This window comes from Coffea eugenioides, chromosome 2 (genome assembly GCF_003713205.1).
Source record: "Coffea eugenioides isolate CCC68of chromosome 2, Ceug_1.0, whole genome shotgun sequence".
Taxonomy (NCBI): domain Eukaryota; kingdom Viridiplantae; phylum Streptophyta; class Magnoliopsida; order Gentianales; family Rubiaceae; genus Coffea; species Coffea eugenioides.
In genome coordinates this window covers 36,620,702-36,644,194 of record NC_040036.1, presented here as the reverse complement: position 1 = coordinate 36,644,194, position 23,493 = coordinate 36,620,702, and the positions used below count along the sequence as shown (strand labels likewise).

The 23,493-nt window shown below is 34.9% G+C and overlaps 1 protein-coding gene and 1 long non-coding RNA gene across 4 annotated transcripts; both read right to left on the bottom strand.

The window, feature by feature from the left end:
* Nucleotides 1-16,788: 16,788 nt before the first annotated feature.
* On the bottom strand, nt 16,789-17,760 carry LOC113759625 (F-box protein At4g00755-like). The gene is made up of 4 exons (XM_027302207.1): nt 17,397-17,760; nt 17,215-17,276; nt 16,992-17,110; nt 16,789-16,942 (listed from the first exon to the last, which is right to left on the bottom strand). The coding sequence occupies exons 1-4, from the start codon at nt 17,758-17,760 to the stop codon at nt 16,789-16,791; spliced, it is 699 nt and encodes a 232-aa protein (XP_027158008.1).
* Nucleotides 17,761-18,606: 846 nt separating this feature from the next.
* On the bottom strand, nt 18,607-20,914 carry LOC113764088. Of its 3 annotated transcripts, XR_003467464.1 has the most exons (5): nt 20,830-20,914; nt 20,613-20,748; nt 19,133-19,188; nt 18,983-19,060; nt 18,607-18,878 (listed from the first exon to the last, which is right to left on the bottom strand). It is a non-coding gene; the product is annotated as an uncharacterized LOC113764088 (long non-coding RNA). The 3 variants fall into 3 exon arrangements; XR_003467462.1 differs by lacking the exon at nt 19,133-19,188; XR_003467463.1 differs by lacking the exon at nt 19,133-19,188 and having other exon boundaries at nt 20,613-20,717; nt 20,830-20,913.
* Nucleotides 20,915-23,493: the final 2,579 nt, after the last annotated feature.

The following is a 23,493-nucleotide window of genomic DNA, read 5'->3' as shown; positions in this document are numbered from 1 at the left end:
TTCGGGTTATGTCGTTGGTTTAGTGATAGAACAAGTGGAGGACTCAGATTAAGTTGTTCTATCCTAGAAATATCTCATCTTAGTTTCTTGAACATTTTGGGTTTAACTATTTTGTCTTTACACCAAAACAGAAAGCTGTAATTCTATTTGGATACCTTAGTTAAGGAGACAGAAGAAGTGCACTTTCTCCAGAATGAACTATTTTTTCTGGTGTTTTATTAGTATGAATTCCTTGCAAATAGTGCCTAATCAGTCTAACCTATATCCAATTTTTCTAGGTCAATCCTTGAAACCTGACTAGTTTGACTTTTACCAAATTAGCATTTTGAATTTTATGATATGACTACTGTGAATCTCATTCTATCTTTTATTAATTCACTCCAATTTGTGCTGAAAAAGAAATTTTGTGTGTTTATACACGAGGCAGCAGGTCCATTGAATACAACTTGGAACTCCAGAACTTCGAAAGAAGACATGGAAGATATGTGGATTTGTCCCAATGTTAATAAGGAATGGATGAAGTCAGGAGAGAAAAAGGGAAAAGTTCAATTTTCTCATGACACAGAGAAGAGGCCTTATCTTTCCCGTGTGGAACTAAGGGTGAGATATTGTTTATACAATACGTATTTAATGACTGACTATTGAATGTTAGCCTTTTTCTTTAATTTGATCTCTCTTTGGTACGCATTTTGCAATTTCCTTTTCCATTGTGCTCTAAGTTCGTTTTCTGCATACCTGTGTAGTTTTACTCCATGGTAATTCGTCTTTAATGCCAATTAACTGTTTGTGCTCTCAAGCAGACACGTCATGGGCTTTTCTTAGACAAAAATGCTGCAGGCTTGTGGGAGTTTTTAATTTCTTTTAATAGCTGGGTTGACTGACGTAATGAGTTTTGTTTGTACCTATGTTCTTTCAACTGCTATGATTTAATCATAGGATGCCTTAAAGGGGACAGAACAAATACTCAAGCAAATATCTTAATGTTATTAATTAGTTCTATAATTCGAAAATCACTCCCTTATCCTTGTTTATTAGTATTTGATATGTTTACTTACTATATCGTCTAGATGTGCTAATTGTGACAATCCAGTGAACAAGTAATCACAAGTAATCATTCAAACTTCTTCATTGAGCACTTGGATTCGTTCATTTGTGATGTTAGTGCTTCGTGAAATTTTGTCCAAGATATCTCTGTTGTTTGACCTTTCCAGTGAGATAAGAGGAACCAGTTGAAGATTGATGGGATATTCATGGTTATGACTAAAGGCTCTTATTTCACTAGTAGTCAGTTTTGTTTGATTCAATTGGGCCTACAGATGATGTTCATTAGTGCTTTCCATGTATTTGTTGTGAAAGGGTTGTGAAAATTGTAAATGTTCCAAGAACCATTTCTTGTTCTGTTCTTTCTTTTTTAAGTTTTCTTTTTTTTTTGGGGTAGGGAAGAGGAGGGTCAGGGGGCAGGAGATTGGGTTTATTGGACTTTGTGGTTGGTATAAGAGGATGAGTGGTGTGATTATGGTTGTTGGCAAGTATGAGGTGGTAACTAATAGATGAAATTAAAGCTTCCAGGTGGGAAACGTTATGATCTTTTCTCTAGCTAATATTTAAGAAGTAAATGCAACTAAAGCTTCATGATCAGCTACTGCTGCACATTTATGTATTGGCTTTATGGGCATTGAGTTGCTAATACTTATTCTGAAAGCTTTTAACTTTACGCATTGATCTGTCCTGTAATTGCCGATATGAAATGCATGTAACTAGTTTTGTTAGCAGTTGACTTTATGTTACTGAGTGGATACAAGGTTTAGTTTTTCATTGATAGCAGATTGATCTTAAGTGTGAGTGGGTTGCAAAATTTCCCTCTGGAAGTGATTATTTCGTCGAATACAGAAAATTTGAACAAATTTAAATCCTTAGAATGGTTCCTAACTTTGAATCAAACAAAATGACATGGCTCGTGGCCTAACCCAGAGTAGTGGAAAAGGGGTTCATGTCTTTACACGTGGCTCTTAGGTCTCATCATGAATGGCTTCGCCTCTGGAATCACGACAATTTAATTTGATCTTTAGCAAATACATTGTGGCTTTTCTGGAAAGCTCTTGTTAGTATGATGATCTAATGATCCCCCACAAACTTTGTGCACAGGTGGAACCAGCTGAAGATTGATGGGGACTTCGTGGTTATGACTGAAAGCTCTCATTTCATTGGAAAGTTTGGAAGCTACTGTTAGTTCTTTCAACTTGTTAGGGATGAGAATCTTTTAGGTTGTGCACAAGAGAGTATTTCAAGTTTGTGTACATGAGAATGTTTTAGTACTTGTTTGGGATTTTAGTACTTGCTATGTTTGTACTTGTTACCGACTTTTAATTCAATGAATTATATTTGAGTATCGACTTCTTTTTTTAAATTGCTATATGCATTCTGTTCTTTTGGTTAATTTTACAAGTCCCTTGGGATTCTGGTTGATGGAATGTACAGCAGGGAGGACTAATTGTAGGTTGCTTCCATATAAAAAAAAAATAGGGAAAAAACTCCTGGCAATTAAAAGTGTCAGCATAGCTTAGCTTCGAAAAACACTAATGACAAATGGGCATGTCATCCAAAGCAGTGTAAATTCACATGGCTACGTGTCCTTAAAGCCATATATTAAGACAACTCAAGATGCCTTCATAAATTGGATATCCTACTGATCCGCTACTGATGTTCTAATGGTATACTGACACTTTCGATTATCACAAAAAAAAGTTTTTGTTGGCAGGGGGAATGCTATAGCAGCATGGTTTTCCTAACACATTTGAATGCTGCTAAAGATTTAAGGCTATCCCCACATTGGAAGGGACAACACTCGCCCTAGGTGTGAGGATAGATAAAGTGTCAGGTTAGATTATCTATACTGACACCTGTAGATATATGTTGCTTTACTGGTTTATTTCTTAAATTTTCCCAGCCATAAGATAAACATATAATTTATTAAAAATCTTTTGGACTATTTCTTTATTTACTACAGAAATAATCATTCATTGTCTAATTTCCTTGAAACATACGCAAAATAAGTTCAAGAATTTACCTAAATATTCATGTATTCAAGAAAATCACATAGGTTCTTTCATTACAATGAGATTAGAATATCTGATGACTCAATATCAAGAAATGAAGCGCTGAGTTTGCGATTACTACCATCCATGTCTAAGTTATTTTTCGTTATTCTTTGTCACTTGACTTTTCATTTGGATAGCGGTAGCGATTTGTGCCTACTTTCTTTTTCAAAATTTTGTTTAAAATAATGACTGACAAAAATAACATATTTTATCAACCAAAAGTCCTTACTAACTGAACCAAAAATGACACGCTATAATGATTAATCCCGGTAAAGGTTGATAAGGTTTCGTGTTTGAATGTTAGTAAGAAGAGAGAAAGAAAGGCCATTCTTTGACCATTTTTAATCAAGAATGTCATTTCCAACTCTCAAAAAGTAGAGAGTTTTTTTTTTTTTTTTTTATCAAAAACGACATCACTTTATCAATGATACGCTATCCAACTTACAGAAAAAAATGGGCAACTGCCCTTACAATCTGCATGAGCAAGCTCAAGCAACCAACCTGGGAAACATTCCTTCCATTCGGCTGGACACTCCATTTGTAATGCTTTCCTAGCTAATGTATGGCTAACAGAGTTGTTTTCCCTTTTAGTGAAGGCAAAACAACATTCGTCAAATCTGTATTTTAGTTTCCTAATGTCAGAAATCACAGTACACCTAACGGCTTCATCATTCGTACTGTTAATATCATTGATAACCTGTAAACAATCAGATTCAAATTCCACTCGTCTCCACCCATTCTGTTTCGCCACCAGCATCGCGAGCCTGAGAGCCTTTGCTTCCTCCACTTTGGCATTGGAGCAACTTGTACTTGGCACTGCCCAAGCACCCTTCACCTCTCCTTGCCAGTCCCTTGCAATCAGTCCCCAACCAGCCTTATCCCCCTCCTGGTCTAGAGCTGCGTCTGAATTTACCTTTATCCAATTAATCCTCCTTCGGTCCCCTCCAGCTACACGTGCCTTCCGTACTACACCTGCAATCTCCCCCCACTTCCTCCTTTACCTCCTGTGCTTCCATGTATTCGCGCCACTCCAGCACTGCTTTGCTTACGGCTACCACTGGCTCCCTTCGTTTATTATTAAATTGCACTCCATTTCGTGATTTCCAAATTTGCCAGAGCAGGTGTACAGTGAGCTCAATCCTTTCCCTCTCTTTCTCTTCCCTCACCGCATCCTTCATCTCCTCCCACCACAACCAGAATTTACTCCTGAAGTTCTTCAGCCCGTCCCAGTCAAGTGGAGCAGTTTTCCAGATCTCCTGTGCACTGTTGCAGAAGAAAAACAAATGTTCAATAGTTTCTGGGTTTTCCCCACAACATTTGCACAGGAAATTTCCTTTTGAGCATCTATCCATAATCAGTGCATTTACTGGGAGAATGCCATTCAAGCATCTCCAGATAAAGTGTTGTAGCTTTGGCTTTATATTCATACGCCATACAGAGTTCCAGCTCAAAGTTGCACAGCTCATACTACAGCCATGTTCTGCCCTTGTCCCCCTTTGTTCCTCCTTCCTCTTCCTGATTTTAGCCAACTTATACCCTGATTTCACCGTATAAACACCAATACTAGACATAACCCAGTATATTCTATCTTTCATAGGCATAACACTAAGTGGAATCCTAAGTACCTTCCTCACAGTTTCCTCGTCAAATATCCTAGTAATCAACTCCTTATCCCACTCCCCATCCTTTATAAGCGCGTTCACCCACTGGACCATGACCTCCACCCCCTCCCTGGCTTTGACTCTTCCACCATCAGCTTCTGGAAGCAACCTATCGTCCCAAATATGTATAGTCGCCCCATCCCCTACTTGCTTCCTCATCCCCTCCTCTAGCAAATCCTTTGCTTTCAAAAGACTTTTCCAACACCAAGAATCAGTCCCATTGCTCTCAGTCTTCCAAATAGAGGCTCCCTTAAAGTACTTAGCTTTAAATAACTTGCTCACTAGAAGGTTGGATTTAGTCAAAATTCTCCATAGTTGCTTAGCCAACAAAGCCAAATTAAACTCATGCAGATCCCGGAAGCCCAGTCCCCCAGCCGACTTTACTTCTGACATCTTTCCCCATTTCATCCAATGTATCTTCCGTTCATCCTCCTTTTGTCCCCACCAAAATTTGCCCATCGCTGAGCAGATTTCCTTACATAGGATTTTTGGCAATAGACAACAGGACATCACATAAGCAGGTAAGGCCATCACCACAGACTTAAGTAGCACCTCTTTACCAGCTTGGCTCAGTAATCTCTCCTTCCAACCCTTTAACTTCATAATTGTTTTTTGCCGTATGAAATCAAACACTTGTCTCTTGGATCTTCCTATGACCAGTGGTAACCCCAAATACCTACTTTGCTCAACCTGCCGCATCCCTTGCAGTTCATTCAGGACCTCTGTCCTTTTCCCCACAGCCACATTCCTGCTAAAGAAACATGAAGACTTCTCAGCATTGATCATTTGGCCCGACGCACGTTTGTAGACATCCAAAATCCTAATCAGTTCTCGTACCTCCTCAGCCTTTGCCTTACAGAATATCAAAGAATCATCTGCAAAGAAAAGGTGAGACAAACTAGGAGCCCCACGCGCAATATTCATCCCAGTCAGTTTCCCCCTTGCATTAGCTTGCTTAATTTGACTAAAATGAAATATTGTATCATCTCCGAAAATCTTATGAATAAAATTTGTTTGTGGCTAATTCTCATTTTTCACTAACATTCACGAGCTGTGATAATAAAATAGTAGAACCGCTAGCTATATATACCAATCTCCAAGATTGTGTACCAAGATAGAAATGGTGAGTGATTGACCTAAATACTCTGTTAAGACATTGTATCCTCACCTATTACCACATTTGTGTAGATTGTCATATCTATAGTTCCACACCACATTGCCAAAGGACACCATATTGTGACTCAGAATATTTGTTGCTAGAAAACCAAGTCGCTAAATCAGCTAGCTAGTCCCACTTTTTGGGACTATGTTGTTTAGTCCTGAGACCAGAAAATCATTTAACACTTTCAGCTTTTCACTAACTTGTACTAATTCTCAAAAGGATTGCTGGTGCACTTTTTGTTTTTATTATACGAAGAATTAGCATTGACTCCAAAGGTAACTTCAAATTTTCATACCATCCTCTTGCACACTTTTTTCTCCTTTCATTCCTAAAACATTTTAAAAGGACTGAAAACTAAAAATTTGTCAAGAAACAAAGATGACATGCAAACTTTAGATATCTAAATAACTTGTAACCTAGTAATCAGTGCACTAAACATCAAATTTGTCCATGCATAATGCTAAGAGAAGATTCGTAAAGTCCAAAAGATAAGGACGATTGGTCGCTTTTTTATTTTTTCGCAGCTAGAGATCCCGGTTATCATAAAATTTATCCTAAATACACTAGGCAATCAAGAAAGTTCATTTACAATTAATTCTTTGAGAGGATTATTTACTGAGTTTAAGAAGTTTCTTTTATTAGTATTTAGAAGAAAAACCAATTAGAAAGTAAATAGCCTAGAAAGGTTTCATTTTCAGTCAAAATAAAGTAGATAGAGGTTCATTATCCTCATCTTGGATTGTTTTTCCTTTCTTCTTGATTCTTTTTTTCCTCATATTTAACTTAGATCCCACATGCACTTATGTCCATCTTTAAAAGTTTTAGGGTAAATTACATATAACCCACTATGATTTTACATAATGCAAAATGATTCCCCAAAGTTTCAAAATAGCCACATAACCCCCTGTGGCTTTATGTAAAGTGAAAAATTGATAAAATGCATAATCAGCTATGGCAATTAGACTACAAGCACTCTAAAAGTGCATATGATGAATCATAATATCCACTTAATCTTCCCTATAGTTTACATAAATATCCACATTACATCCCTATGATTTTGCATTTATCCATGTAATTCCCCTATGATTTTGTGCAAGGAAGCTAAGTCATCGTTTGGTTTAGCATTTAAGTGAGTGCACTATTAGTATTTCAACTAATGATGTTACATAGACTATTTTCTATTAAATTTCTAGTTCACGTGAAACTATAGAGGGTAAAATGGATATTTTGAAATATTAGAGGGGTTACATGGCAATAGATAAAACCACAGGGAAATTATTAGTAATTTCTCCAAAGTTTTATTTCATACTGTCAAAATAACTATAATCAAGTATATTCTTGTTTTTAAGGGTATAAAAAACTCCTTATGGTTGCTAAATATTCAATTTAACTCCTTCTGATTTGAAAACCTATATTATAACTCTCCATGGTTTCAACTAAATTGAAAATTAGACAAAAAACATCCAATCTAATGATTATACTTGAAATGTTAATATTGTCCCTATATAATGAACTCCCTATGATTTGCTGAATATTCAATCTAACTCCCTCTGGCTTGAAAAATTATATTATAACTCCCTATGATTTCAACTAAATTCAAAATTGAATAGAAAGCATCTCACATATGGTTGGGGCAATATTGACATTTCACACACAACAGTTAGATTTAATACTTTCTGTTCAATTTTTAATTTAGTCGAAACCATAGGAAATTATAGTGTAAGTTTCCAAACCAAAGGGAATTAAATTGAACATTTATCAAATCATAGAGAGTTTTCTGGTATTTTACCCTATTTTTAATAGTAACACTCTTTGACGCTGCAATACGGTTAAAAGGTTCTCATTCTCATGTTCTTTAGTTCCTCTAATAAGCTTGTAATTTTAAAACATTCTCATTGTCATGTTCTTTGATTCCTTTAGTAAAAAGTCATAAAATTTGTTTTATATACGATTTTCATCGTGCTCAAAAAAATAAGTTGGTTGTACCAAAAAAAAAGTTAAAAGTTCAAGAATTATCTATATACAACTTTAATTAATTGAAAAGCCTTGTTATAAAAGTTAATTTTTTGTAAATAGTTTGTTGATCGTTGAAATTTAGAGCTTTCAATGGATCATACTTTTCAATCTCGTGATAGACAATACGATTAAGAGGCTACTATAGCATCTCAATATTCTTTAACCTGAAAGAAACCATTTACATATTGATAGAATGCATTTTTGTTATTAGATTTATGATTATTTTCTCCTTGAATCTAGCCAAATATTGTGTTAGTTGATAGATTCAACCTACATTTGGTTAATGGTGCTAATTGTAGGAAAATGAGCAAAAACTAATTAAGAGGAGCAATTTTCCAACATGTGAAGAATTAATTTGATGGTGGCACAATCGGGAACTACTTTCAAGTCCAGAAGACTCGAGAATTTATTGCGCACAGAGATTTCCTAATTCGAGTCAGTATGGGCACCTTTGGTTAAGGATGGCAACGGGGGCGGGTGCCTGCGGGTGCCTGTGGGGGGCGGGTGCCTGCGGGTGCCCACAGGCACCCGCCCGCAGGGGGCCATTGGGGCGGGGGGAATTTTTTCCCCCCCCCCCGTTTAAAAACGGGGCGGAGGATGGGGCGGGGCAGTCGTTTGAAAAAATATATATATATATATATATATATGTATGTGTGTACATAATTATATATATAATGATATTATCAATTATACTACTAATTATATATATCTATTAATAAAAATTATTAATTATTTATACTAAATTTATTAATACATTTATGTTAAATTCCTAACTACACTTAATACAATAACAATTTTTTCTAAAAAAAATAATTTAGTGATTGTATTTGTATCAAAAATGAAAATTTGATTATTTTAATTATATTTGTTTTATCGTATTAGATTGTATTCAAATAACCTTTGTTTAATTATTTTTATGAGTTTCAATTGTGAAGTTACAATGAATGATAATTTGGTGATGTATTGATATTTTAGAACTTGATTTATTTGCTCAAATTTAATTATAATAAAATATTTTTAACCCCGCAGGGCAGGGCAGGGGCGGGCTGGGGGAAGCTGGGAACGGGGGACGGGTCGGGGGCGGGGGGGAATTAAAATGCAACGGGCACCCCTCCCCCAACCCCCGCCCTGCCCCGCCCCATTGTCACCCCTACTTTTGGTTGAAGATTTGGAAGAGTTTGACTATCTCTATTAGTTGTGGGATTGGATTAGAAAAAATGAACATTATCTTTTATAGTTTCTTTTTTCTATTTAGGAAAATTTATTATTATTATTATTATTATTAGTAGACACGAAGTAGGAAACAATGGGAGAGGAAGTCGGCTAGCTTCCGCTTGATTAGTACTTTGGCAAGAAACAAAAGTCGTGACGGGAGCATTAGGAAAAGGGGGACGGCCGCCTCCTTTCTTTCTTTCTTGGGAGTTTTTCTCTTGTCGAACACTTTTGCGAACATTCTCATTGAATTCGTGCGGATTTATCCTGATGATGAGCAACTAAATTCCTTTTTTCTAGTCAAGGATTAATGAAGGATTTGGTTCAACTACATCTATGAGATATAATTATTTTTATTAACTTCTTTTATTCGTTAGTATTCTCATGTTTTCTAATTTAATTTTTCATAGTTGTTTTGTTATTTGAATATTAAGGACCCCGATATTTAATTCAACTTAACAAACTATTGCCAGTTAGGACAGTTAAATCCGGAATTGGTTAATTATCTTAAATTAGTAGCGACTAGTGTGATTGGTTTCAGCTAAAGAAACATATGATCTAATTTAAATGAACCCTAGTAGTATGTTTGTTGATTAGAATTGGATTTTTCTAGTTTCAATAAATTAAATTTTACAGGCGTACCTAAGGTTATTTTTTGGTTAGGAAATTAGTTAACTGGCGTTCCTTAACTATCGAGACTATAAGGAAAAATTGGTTTTCATCGCTTGTTTGGCAACTATAACCTGTTTATTAATAAATAGATGAAATAATCCTTGCATCAATGTATAGTTGTATGAACCACATCTAAAGTTATCTCCTTGGCTAGGGCTTGTGTATTTATTGATTTAATTTCAATTCTCTTTTATTTGCAAATTCTTATGTAAGTTTTTTGTTTAGTTTAATTTCAATTTTCCAAACTTCCCCAGTTAATTTTCACTTGAAAAGAAACTAATTTCCCTTAATCCCTGAAGAGACGACCTTACCCACCGCTATTCACAAATTTATATTTTTGTTGAGTAGGTTTTTATTATTGCATATGTTCAGCACCTGTCACATATGAAGATGTATACCAACCTATTCTAAAACATTCTTGTATGCACTATCAATCTACAATTGACATGACTCCTCAATTATCAATTCATGGTTGGCGTGATGTTGTAATAAGCAATCTTTTAATTCGTGAATTTTGATTGCCACTACTTGATTATTTGCAAAATCGATACATTAAAGTTTAGAAGTTGCAATGTAGATGAAATACAATAATATGTTACATTACTAAAAACCATATAAAAATCAAGTTTGGAAGAAAAACCTGTATAGTATAAGAAAGATGGAAGAGTGATATCCTTCTACTTCATCTTTTTCTTCTTTAATCTCGTGAATGCTCTCCCTCTATGTGATTTGAATTCCAATTGATAGATACTCCCATTTAATACTTGTCTTTTAGAGCCTCAATAGCTAGCATCCACCAGCGAAAATTGAAAAATGTAAGGATCGACGATAACCTAAGAGTGGGTGAATTAGGTTGATTAAAAACCTGATTTAGTTATGGGCACTTTTTGCTCAATATGAAATTTACCCTCTTTTCTAATTGATCACACAATGAATCAATTAATGAATGAATAAAATCACTTGAGAGAAGTAAAAGAGATAAGCAATGTAAAGATCACAAACGTAACAATAAATAAATAAAAAGGAAAGAATTACAAACCAATTAACTACCCAATTTCTCCTGAGCTTGTAGATTAATTCAAACAAGATTCTTCAAATTGATGAATTACAATCACTCTTATGTACAAAGGAAGGTTCACCTCCTCCTTGCCCCGAACTCCACTCGGTCAAGTTAGAAAGTTTTACTATCTCTCGGGACAACCCTCACAGAGCTACATTCATGAAGTATTCACTCACAAATGAAAAGCTTACAATGAAACTCACACCGCTAAGACTACAAATCTTGCTTGGAGAGTGTTTTCTCACTAAAACTACTCTAGATCTTTTGTATCTTCAGTGTGCAAAAGTTATTTGAAATATCTGACCAACCACTATTTATATAGGACCAAAAGAGTGCCTCATTAATACTTCCAACGGATAGAAAGTAGTTGAAGAGTCAACTAACCATTGGAATATCGGACGTCCGGTACATCCGAAACATGCGCTAAACAGCAGGCAGTGAGTTTGAAAAATTTTCTTCAATTCTATCGGACATCCAGTGCTTGCATCCGAAAGCAGACAATAAATTAGAAGGAATATCTCAATTCTATCAGACGTCTGGTATTGTCTTTGTGAGCGTCCGACAGCTTTCGTCGAGTTTGAACGAACCTATCGGATGTCCGATACTTGCGTCCGATCGAGGTCAGTGAGTTAGGGGGAATTTCTTATTTCCTTTGGACGTCCAGTTGTAAAGTTCTTCATGCGTCCGAAGTTGCGCAATGATTATCGGACGTCCGATCCAAGCGTCCGACAGCTTTCAGCAGCCTTTGTCCCTTTCAATGCATTTAATCTTTGAACCTGATTTGCTTCATAGCTGAAAATATTTCTTGAAGAGATATTAGTATTATCCATTGTTTTGTAAACATCAAAAGCTAGGGACCAAGGTGAACAAAAAATAAAATAAAGAGTAATGAAGTACTTTACATCAAAAAGAGTTCTTAAACTAAAATTATAAAGCCATTGCTTTTGCTATTATTTATCTGAAAGTCTATAAATCATAGCATAAGCTGCTAAGAATTTACGTGAAAAATTATCATGTTTCTCTGCCTCATCATGTTACTTATTCCAATAAATGATAATTAGGAGAGGGAATGTGTAACAAATGTTTAGCTTTGTATGTACGTATGTGATTGCTAATGAAGTGGTTAAATTTGATTAAGACTTGGCAACTGAGGTTGTTTTGCTCTCCCCTGCGCGTAATAGACTTCTGAAAGTTGTCATAACCGATTCCCTTGAACTAAAATTTGGACTCAACAATTTACTCTCCTCAAAAGTTGTCTTCTCTGCACGTAATAGACTTTTGAAAGTCGTCTTCTCTACACGTAATAGACTTCTGAAAGTGGTCTTCTCTGCACGTAATAGACTTTTAAAAGTAGTCACAAGTGATTCCCTTAGACAAAAACTTGGACTCAACAAATTTTAGGAGTATGGAAATGGGATTACGTGTAAGGGTTCATTAAGAAGAAATATGACTCTAATTGACGGAAGTAGTTCCCAGTAATTAAATGAACACGATAAGTTATGGAAAAGTCTGAAGTAACGATAGTTATGGTAACGAAAGTATTTTTACCTACAGGTAAAAATACTTTTAGCGACCATTTGATGACCTGTTGTACTGGTCATCTAAATGAAATAGTACCTAAAATGCTGGTTAGTAAGTTTTGCATAAAAAATAGTAAGTTAACTCGATATATTAGTAACTTTTATGTCTCAAAAAGTAAACTTGAATAAATATGAAACTAACTTTGTTTTTTATGAAGTAAAATATTACTCTATATCTGAAACTTAGTTTTTGGAGGGTAAGTTTAGTTCAAGTAATAGTAAGTTTTTATAGATTAATAGTAAATATTGTTGATAGAATAGTAAATTTGGTTAATCATCAAAACTTAATAGTTTGTGGCATAAATTTACTATTTTACTTAAAGAAACTTACAATTGTACGTATCATTTATAAATGTTATATGTTTGAAGCATTTTAAATATACTATGAAAACTTTTTTTTTTTGCATATGACCTTATAAAATATGTAAGAATAATTTGTCATATGTTAAATTTTTTATTACGGGAAAATAAACAACTAAGTTCCCAAAATATTTCACTTTTATTGTTTAAAAAATCTCAACTTGTTGGTTAAATTCAAAATAATTCTATAATCAAAAATAGTTTTTCTCAAATTAACTTTCATGATTAGATGTGAGATACAAATATGGTAAAATATCTCTCATACATATGTCATGGATATTTCAGACTTTTAGTTAAAAAAAATTTTTGTGTTAAAATAACATTTATCATAGTGTACTAATTATTTTAGGACCATTTTATAGGTGAACTAAATTTAATTTAAATTATACAATAGATTATACATGCATGTGATTTTCATTTATAATTATTGGATCCCATTCTTATGAACAATCTCCCAAGGAAAAAAATCAAGATCATACTGATTTTCTTATATTAATTGTTATACTAATTTTGTCATTTTTATTATTATATTATTTCTCATTTTGTTTAGGCTTTTACTCTTATTATTTCTTGTGTCTCAGATGTAAATTTATTAAAACTTTATCATCTTATTATATTCATAGGTGTTAAATTATAAAAATTTTGATATATAAACAAGTAATATTCTATATATAACTAGTAAGATTTGTTGTTATTATTATTCGAACTTTCAAACCTTTCAAAAATTGAAAATGATTAAAAGCTTATAATACAACAAAATTTTATTTCATATTTTACAAGATTATGTGAAAAGTCAAACTATTTTTCATAGTATTTTAAAATATATAAATAATTTTTTTAAATTATACCTATAATCAGGTATTATACAGGTATATTATGAGTACTTACTAACTAAGGTACTAAGAATTAATTATTAATAAAACATCTTATCATTATTTCAAATAATAGGAATATTTGGACAGAATAGGGATACCTTCAATTACCATGAATAAATAAAAAGAGTATTTGTAAAAAAAAAAAAGAAATATTTTTTCATAAAAAAAATAAACTTCCTAATACTAGTTTGAAATATGTTTTAAAATAAAATAGCACATGTGTCCCATAAATCAGTAAGTTTGGATTATTAATCAATTTACCATGTTATTAGTAAGAGTTACTATTTATGTATAAAAGCTTACTATTACTTGAATTAAACTTACTCTCTAAAAAGTAAGTTTGGGAACGAAATCTGTTATCCTATTTATGTCTTAAAAAGTAAATTGAAATAAAAATGAAAGTTACTTTTAAAAAAAAAATAAATTACTACTCTATATTCGAAACTTTCTTCTTGGAGAGTAAGTTTAGTTCAAGTAATAGTAAGTTTTCACGGATTAATAGTAAATCCTGTTGATAGAATAGTAAATTTGGTTAATCATCAAGACTTACTAGTTTGTGGCATAAATTTACTATTTTACTTAACGAAACTTATATGAAACAAGTATTAGAAAGTTTATTTAAAATAATGCTAAGATTTTTTTATTAATGATTGAAACTTAATATTATAGTTAGTAATTGTTGGTAACGTAAATGTATAATATATGATTGTATGTATCACTCATCAATGTTATGTGTTTTAAGCATTTTAATAAATGTATGTATCATTTACAAAGGTTATGTGTTCTAATAAATTTATTTTCTAGGTCACAAGCATAAAAGTTAAATTTGTACTAATGTGGCATAATCTTTGAAAACTATAGTAAATTTACCCATAGATTAAGTTTCGTGAGATTCAAATATATTTTGTATCATTTACAAAATGGATTTATATGCATATATTTTTTTTATCAAACTTACTTTTAATTGGCAAATAGCATGTAAATTATTATAAAATGTCATTTTATAATAATCATAATTTTTATAGGTGAATGGTATATAAACTGCTAAAATTGCCAATTTATAAATGCTAAAATCTAGTTACTTTATGGCATATATTAGTTTGGTCGACTAAAAAATTAGCGTAATTAAGTGTACGTTGGTTGTTGATTTGAAATTTGCACCCTTGTCACTATTTCGTTATTTGTACCACAAGTTTTTCTGATCAAAGTAAAACAAAGTCAAATATATTTTCATTTTGTATGTTGTATTTATATTTAGTAAAAAATTAATAAACCATGATTACATTTCATAATTTCTAATGAAATTAGTAACATTTTCTAAATAAATTGGAATAATTTGTAAAATATGTTATTTTTTTGACAATATAATTAGGGGTGGCAATCGGGTCCAAATCGGAGTGACAGGTCGGGTTGAGATCCAGGTATAATAGAAAACTGGTTGACCCGAACTTGACCCCCCAACCCGAAACGGGTCAGGATATCTGACCCGAATCTGAAAATTCCAGGTTGTCGGGTTGGCGGGACGACCCGAATGACCCAAAACTTAATTTTAATTTATTAATTTACCACTGTAATTTGTAATTCACACAAGACTAATTACATAATCAAGTAATAAAAATTTAAATAAATAATCCCAAACCAAATCAAAAATAAATTAAAAACATCGTAAAAGTGTTTTGTTCCAAACCAAATATAAAATAAATAAAAGCAGTATAAAAGTAAAAAATAATATAATAAATTATTTTTCTAAATATAATAATTTCAACTTCAAATAAGTTAAATAAATTCATTTAGGATTAAGTGATTAATGCCTTTGAAACAAAAAGAATAACGTAGTTTTGTTAGGTAAAATAATTTTTAATTCATAAACAGGTGATCGGGGGGTCGTATCGGATCACCCACGGTTTGACCCGAATAAGACCCATTTTCTTTTCGGGTTCGTCGCATTCGACTCGATTCTGACCCGACCCCGCAAAACCTCAATCCGAATCAATATATATCGTGCTAGGTTCATATCATTTTTTCAGGTCGTATCGCAAATTGCCACCCCTAAATATAATCAAAAGAAATTTCCATCATAAAGAAAGGATGATGGCATACGTATAAATGTAAGCAACTATTTACATATCACACCATAAGTTTAGGTTTGATTTGTTCAAAACATAGGTAATTTATTCGTTAGTAGATATAAAATGCATATTAATTTTCTACAAATGGAAAATACAATTTCATATATACTAACTATTAACAGAAGATGTAGTTTGAACACGATCAATTGAACGCATATTTCATTTGTTTAGCTATCATTTATTTTGTTACTTAGGTTGAATTTTTACATTTGAATAGAGTATTGATATCAGAACTTCAATTATTCTTAATGAACTTCAATTAAGTGTCAATGACAACAATTACTAAAATATAGTTGTCTTAAATTTTTTTGAAAAAGGACAAAAAAAAATGACACTTTTTTGTGAAAATATCAAATTGCTAATTCAATTCAAATTAATTTTTTTTAATAAAAAATATTATTCCTCAAACTGGTTGCTTAATCCGTATCTATGCCCGTACTAGTGTCGAATGGATAACTAAAATAGGAAATTGCAACAAAAATTAATTTTAACAGGAAAGGTGCAAATAAGTAGAACTTTTGCTAACTTTAACCCAAAATTTTAAAAAAAAGGATAGGCCTGTTTGTAGTTTTGAATTCAAAAGTGTTGTGGTTGTGATAAAATTCTTTATTAAATTTTGAAACAGTTAAGAATTCAAGAGATAAGTACCAAGGTGACTTTTATTAGCCATTAATTATAGTTAGAGTAGGAAAGGTTGATGCACTAGTAACGCTTGGATTTCTTTATGCCAAAGAATTCATAGTACCTAAAGCTGGTAGCCTTTTTCCGGATTCATTGAAGGTATTTACGAGACCCCCACAACTATTGTTTCCTCGGTTACGATGAATGGACAAAGAAAGTCGAAACTAGTTCCCACCAACAAATCCAAAATTCCAAAATTCTATCTTGTGCTTCAGAGCTTACAGAAGGGCAGCAGGAACAGAGCATAAGAAAACCAGAAAGCGTAGCAAGAAGCAGAAGCACTTAGTTATACTGGTCATCTGAATCATCGTCCTCGCCGTCGTAGTCGTAGTCATTTACCATAATCCCTCTAGCACCGGGTAATGTGTTGAGGATCATGTGCTCCCAACCTCTTATACTTGCACCAAACCTGTGAATGCGAGAAAAATCCCTCTCGCTTGTGCACCAAACACAAGCGACAAAAATCATAATAAAGTAGGACTCACCATATGTAATACAAACTATCTATTTCTTGCTTCTGCACTCTACCCAATAGCTGGACTTGCAGAATCCCTCCAATGCAGAGGACAGGTTCTGGCAGCTTGAACTTTTGCAAACAATTCTCCTATAACGCAGTTAATTAGTAATACTGAATCTGGACCAGCAATATTTCATGACAAGATTCTTGTGCAGCTGAAGACACTTCTCCCTCCATTTGTGCTTCCATACCAGCAATACAAATCCCCCATCAAAAATCTTACAGCCTTTGCTGGATATATGGGGGAACCAAACTGAAAGTACACTGATAATGCAAATCAAGTTTTTCTACCAATAAAGAGACAGGTTTTAAACAAGAAGTCACCGTCAACCCCCTCCTCCCCAAACAAAAATGAAAAGTCTTCTAAAATAACCTTGAAATGGTTGAATATGGATTTCAGTAATCACACAGAGTTTGGCCATCAATTTATACGTTAATGTCTCAGTGACTGCAGAATCAATTTCACCCTTGCTCGACCAGTAAGAAGGTCTCTGACCAATCCTGTCACTTGGTTCCGGGGTATTCTGAATACTTTCATCTGGGTAATTGTCAGTGCTTGAAGCACCAAGTGCCTCAGACAAGCATTCTTTTCTTGGGAAGGAGGCAATACCTTGAGCCAAAAATGCATATACTTTATGGTCCCGTTTCAGACATGCCCATTCAATAGGCTCATTGGTCCTGGATTCCACAGGTTCTACAATGTTACTAATTTCAATAGCACGAGTAACAGTGGACATCTCAGGGAACACCTTTAAACAGAGTTGCTTGCATATTCCATTCACAATCACTGCATAAGGTTCAAAGCCCTTAAAAGAAACAGAGATAAAAGTACAGACAGCTGTGAAGCACCTCAATTTCTCTAGTTTGATCAAACACAGAAAAGATTGACAGACACGTCCTCAAATTCTTTTATTTTTCCCCCACCATAAGGCACAGATTGCCGCCCTGCACATAAACTTCTTTACTTTGATCACACAGAGAGAAGAGTTGACAGACAAGTGCTCAAACTCTTTTCTTTTCCCTGATCAAGGCATACATTGCTCAGTAACTTGTACAAAAGTGAAGCATATCAAAAGTCATATTGAGCAACACGGGAACCATATTCAAAACTTCCATTGTCATTTTGTTTGGACCTCTACTAATGGCTTACTGAGGAAATCACGGCACTTAAATCAAGTAAGCCAGTCCAATTTGAAGTAAACAACAAAATTCTACATGTCTCACGACATTTTATATAAAACTGGTATTTCAAAATAGGATGAAACGGCTCATTTTGAGCATCAGTAATAATCTACTCACCAATTTATTTAGTACTTGGACTAAACAAAGGTCCATCTAATGCAAATTGGCCGAAACAAAGAATGGCAACCTCAGATCTTATATAATTTACTAACTTTTAATAACTGATACTTATGCACCAGAATTAAGGCGGCAGGTTACTAGATATGGATATCTAAGCATGACAAGATTACATGGCCAAGAACTGAATTTAGAGCACAAAGACTTTGGGTTCAGAAAACTGAAACAATCAAGAGGCTAGTAACTTGATTTGAGACTATGATCACCTGCAAATCAAGGGCTCTGAAATCACTATCAAAAGCTTCGGTTTGAATTGAAATTTCTCGTTTACAAACCCAAGAGCACTTGGATGTTGAAAGTATTCACATTAAAACAAGTAAACACCAATCATTGCAAACTAAGGAGATTGTGTTCAGATTTACAATCAAAACGCATTACACTACCTTCGGAGAAACGTAAATCATCCTAAAATTTTTTAGCAAAGTCCATCTGAAAAATCTGTACCCTCTCAAGAATAAAATTTCTTAATGGTCTTGGCTGAAATCTGGTTCATTCACTACAAAACCATCACAAGATTTGTATTAAAAAAAGGCCACAACAACACATAATCATAGCAAATAGGTAACATAAAACTTAGGCGTGAAGAAGAAAAAAATGTACCTGATTTTCGTCTCCTAACAAGCTAGTGTTTCGTACATGACTTTGGATTAATGAAGGATTGCATGCCCACATTAATGCCTATTCAAATGCAAATACAGCACAATTATATTGCATGTCTCGAGACAAAAATAAAAGCAAGCTATATATTACCTGACCAGGAGGAATGATCTGAAACCAGTTACTATCCATTAACTCCTTTTTGGCCCCTTTACAAGATAAGGCAAAGAAAGTCTTACAACTCTAGCTATTGTATCTGACAATAATTTCACCTTGTTCTGCAGCCGTTGTTTAAAAAAATGATACAAGTTTAACACTCCTAAAATCTCGAGTGGATACTACCAGAATAAGATATATTCAAAATCACCTTTTGAATACTCGATTAACAATTGAGTAAGCAAAATTGTGGCTCTCAAAGATAGACTGCTCCTTTCATTTAAATTTTGGAAGAATTATTATGAAGCTATTAGGTTGGATAGCCAAGAACAACTACATAACGATAGAACAATAGCAAAATATGTGCTATTCTTCCTTCAGGTAATTATTTATGGTATTTTTCATCCTTTTGTAGTGATGAAGTAAATGTTAAGGGTTATTTTGTATGGTCATCCACGGAATAATTCAACTGGAAGTAAATACATTTCAAAATGTTTCATTATTGCACAAGATTGATTATGTCATTTTTTTTATTTGTTTGTTCTTCTATACTGAAGATGAAATAAATGAAAGTACAAGTAGGCACATTGATTGCGTATTTGTTTAGCAAGATGTACTTTGTACCATGCGTTTCCTGTCTTAGGAAATATATAAGTGAGCTTCTCAAATATTGAACAAAGTTGATTTTCTCAAAGAACATGCCACTCAAAAAAAAATTTTTGCAAATAGGATTGGTCAAAAGTTGCAGAAGAGAGCCTAGTACAACCTACAAATGCCTGAAAGAGATTGCCTAGTTCTTATGCAAAGGAAACCTATAAGCAGCAAAAACTTGTCTGCAACATCAGTTTTCCGTTCATTAAAGAAGACAAAATTCCTTCTTTTAGAGGAATTCAAGAAGACAAAATTGATTATGTCATTACGTATTTTGCCTTCATGCTCTTTTATGAATGTTCTTACAGATATCGAACCATTTGACTGCTTCTGAAAGTTGACCCTAAAAGACTATAAATTATGATTATGTATATATGCCAGGAACGTGCTTACGAAATTATTAGAGACAAAGTCAATGGTAGTTATCAAAAAGCTTATTATCATCAAAAATATTAAAATGTTTAAGAATCAATTGTATTTTGTCCGCCAAACTGAAAATCAAAACCACCAAGTCAAATTTCTCTTTGACATTTCACCGAACACCTTATATGCATTCCCAAATTAATCACATTTAACTTAAACACCTAGTCTCAAGTCCTTTCCTAGATGTTTCATATGGCTATTAAGCATATTTTACCCGTAAACAATCAAAACTACAACCATTTCCTAGATGTTTCAATGGACAATTTCAACCCCAAAATTGCAATAAATTCTTCAAATTCTCAGCCCTGATTTCACAAGAAAATCTTGACAAACAAAACAAATGAAATATAAATAAATTACAGCAATATAAACAAACGATTTCAAGAGAACATGATGGTCTAACCTCGTCACCGCTATTTTTCATATGCTCTTTGGTTGGCTACCACCGTTGCTAACCCTTTTGTTGTGTCTGATAGAGGGGAAACCCTTTCTCCTGAACCTGTGCTATCTATAAAGCATATTTAGCTTTTCCTCCGCGCCTAGGCAGGCCAATTGATTGACTGAAATGAGAATCAATGCTTAGTAGAAGGCAGAAATAGAGACTGAGGCATGAAACCTACCAGAAGAGTTTAGCCTGAAGATAGAATTGCTTAGCCCGCTTGATCAATTTTCTAAATTTTAGCAAAAGCTAATCCCGTTCCATAAAAACCGTCTCTCACTATGAGAGAGAAGTTCTCTCTATTCTAGAGAGGGAAAGTCCCCCTTGTGGGTGGTTTCTCTTTTAAGAAAGCTTTCCCAATTAGGTTTCTCGCCAATTTTAAAATCTTTCTATTCTCGGATCCTGCAATTTTTTCTCTTTTTGATCTCTTTGTAGAATCGTTGGGAGTGTTAGTCTCCTTTCCGGCTGCAGCTAGATCTTTTCAGTTTTGTTTGTTTAGCGTTTGGATGTGGTCTAGCTTTTTCTAATTGATCTGTTGTTTGGTTTCCTGTTTCTGTTTTGTTTCTCGTTTCTTCCAGTTTGATCTCGTTTGTCTTCTTTGTGTGTGGCAGAACTAGCTGGTGCGGGGAGCTGTTAAGGAGGCATCGAAGGCTTAGGACTGTCTCTGGATCTGTACTGGAGAGGTAGCTTCTGGAATTCTCAGGGTGTGGTCTGTGGAAGGTTTAATGGATGGAATAGAGGAAGTGTTAAGGAAATTCAAATTATCTGAAGAAGAGAGAGTGGGAGTCTGTTTAGAGGAGGAGGAGGTGGCTCAGAGTGTAAGGGAATGCAAATTGAGCTTGATTGGGAAGATTTGGGGGGATAAACTGGCAAATATTGGAGGTATTAGGAGTTTTGTTGGGGTTATGTGGTCGCATGTGAGGAATCTGAGAGTGGTAGAGATCGGGCGAAATTTGTTTCAGTTTTTGTTTGAGAAAAAACAGGAGATGGATATGGTTTTGAATAAGAGACCGTGGATCTATGACGGTCAGCCTCTGATTCTGTTAAAGTGGAGAGCTGGTTTGGAAGAGGATGGGGAGGCTCTGAGTAAGACCTTGATGTGGATTCAGCTCTGGAATGTTCCAATCCATTGGATCACCAAGGATGTAGGCAGGAAGATTGGGAGCATTTTCGCAAAGGTAGAGGATGTGATCATCCCTCAGGGAGGGGGGAAAGAAGGTAAACATCTAAAAATCCTGGCTGAGATTGATCTGTCTGTTCCTTTACCAAGGGGTATCATGGTAAAGAGTAATGGAGTGGTAAAGTGGATAGAGTTTAAATACGAAAAATGTCCAGATTTCTGTTTTTGTTGTGGGATGGTTGGGCATAGTGAGAGGATATGTGGGAAGAAAGGGTTAGCAAAGGATAGGGAACCTCAGTATGGGAATTGGTTGAGAGCTAGTTATCCGAGAAGTCCAAATAGGAGAAGCAGGAGAGAGAGTGATTTTAGGGGGGCTAATAGGGAGGAATCTCAAGCTCAGTCTAGGAGTGAGGGAAGTGTTGAGAACAAAAAGTTGCTGTTAACTTATACAGCAGCTTTTCATGAGGGGGAGGGGGTGAGGTCTTTTTCTGAAGGGAAGGGAGGCAGGAAGGATTGTGTGGGGGGGAGGAATTTGTAATAGAGCAGAATGTTGGAGTTGAAGGGGGGATTGGAGGTGGTGTGGGAGGGGAAGTGGAGGGAAGGTTAGGGGATGAGGGGGATGGTAAGGTTGGAGGAGGGGAGGGTGGTGGTGAAGGTAGCACCGGAGGGGTTAGTATTCAGGTGATGACACAGGGGGTGAGCCAGGGGGAGGGGTTAGTGGATGAGTTGACTGACCTTATGTGGGTTGATGGGGAGAGAGATGGGAAGAGGGGGTTGAGGGATGAAAGGGAGAGGATAGGGAACAGGGGGGCTATGGAGGAAAGGAGGAAGACAGGGAAGCAGGGGGGTAGAAAGAAAGGTTCTGATAGGACAAACAAAACCTGGAAAAGATTGGTTCTGGAAGTTAGTAAGAGAAGACCTCTAGTGGAAGTCAATCAGGTGGAGAGAGGGATGGAGAAGGGAAAAAGGAAGATGGAGACTGTGGAATGGGAGGGGAAAGAGGATCAGGAAGGGAAGGAAAATATGAAGAAAATAAAGTCTGATGGTGGGAACTGTGAGGAGATGGAACTTGCTGAGGGGTTGGAGTCCACCCTTATTGGGGCTCCAAGTGTCAAATGAGGGCTGTGGTGTGGAACTGTCGAGGTGTGGGGAGCCCCTTGACAGTTCCCCAGTTGAGGGAGGTCGTAAGACTCCACTCTCCATCTCTGGTCTTTTTTACTGAAACAAAAAAGAAAAAAAGCTTTTTGAACAGTGTTAAGCAATGGATTCAGTTTGATAATGTCTTTGTGGTTGATCCAGTTGGGTTGGCGGGAGGTTTGGCAGTGCTATGGAAACAGGAGTTAAAGGTTAAAAAAGTGTTGTTTACCAGTTTCACTATAGAATTACTTATAGATGATAGTGAAAGAGGGGCTGAATGGTGGTGCATATGTGCTTATGCTAGTGCAGATGCTAGTATTAGGAGAGAATAGTGGAAGGTTATTGCTAGGAGGAGGTGTATCTGGGGGGAGTCCTGGGCAATTATGGGAGATTTGAATGACATCAGATCAAATGCTGAAAAGTGGGGTGGTAGACAAAGAGCTAATGTGAGTTTTCAAGATTTTAATTCTTTTATAAATGAAAATGAGTTGGTGGACATTGGGGCTGAGGGAGTCCCTTGGACTTGGTGCAATAATTGGAACAGGGAGGGGGAGGTGAAGGAAATGATAGATAGGATTTTGGGAAGTA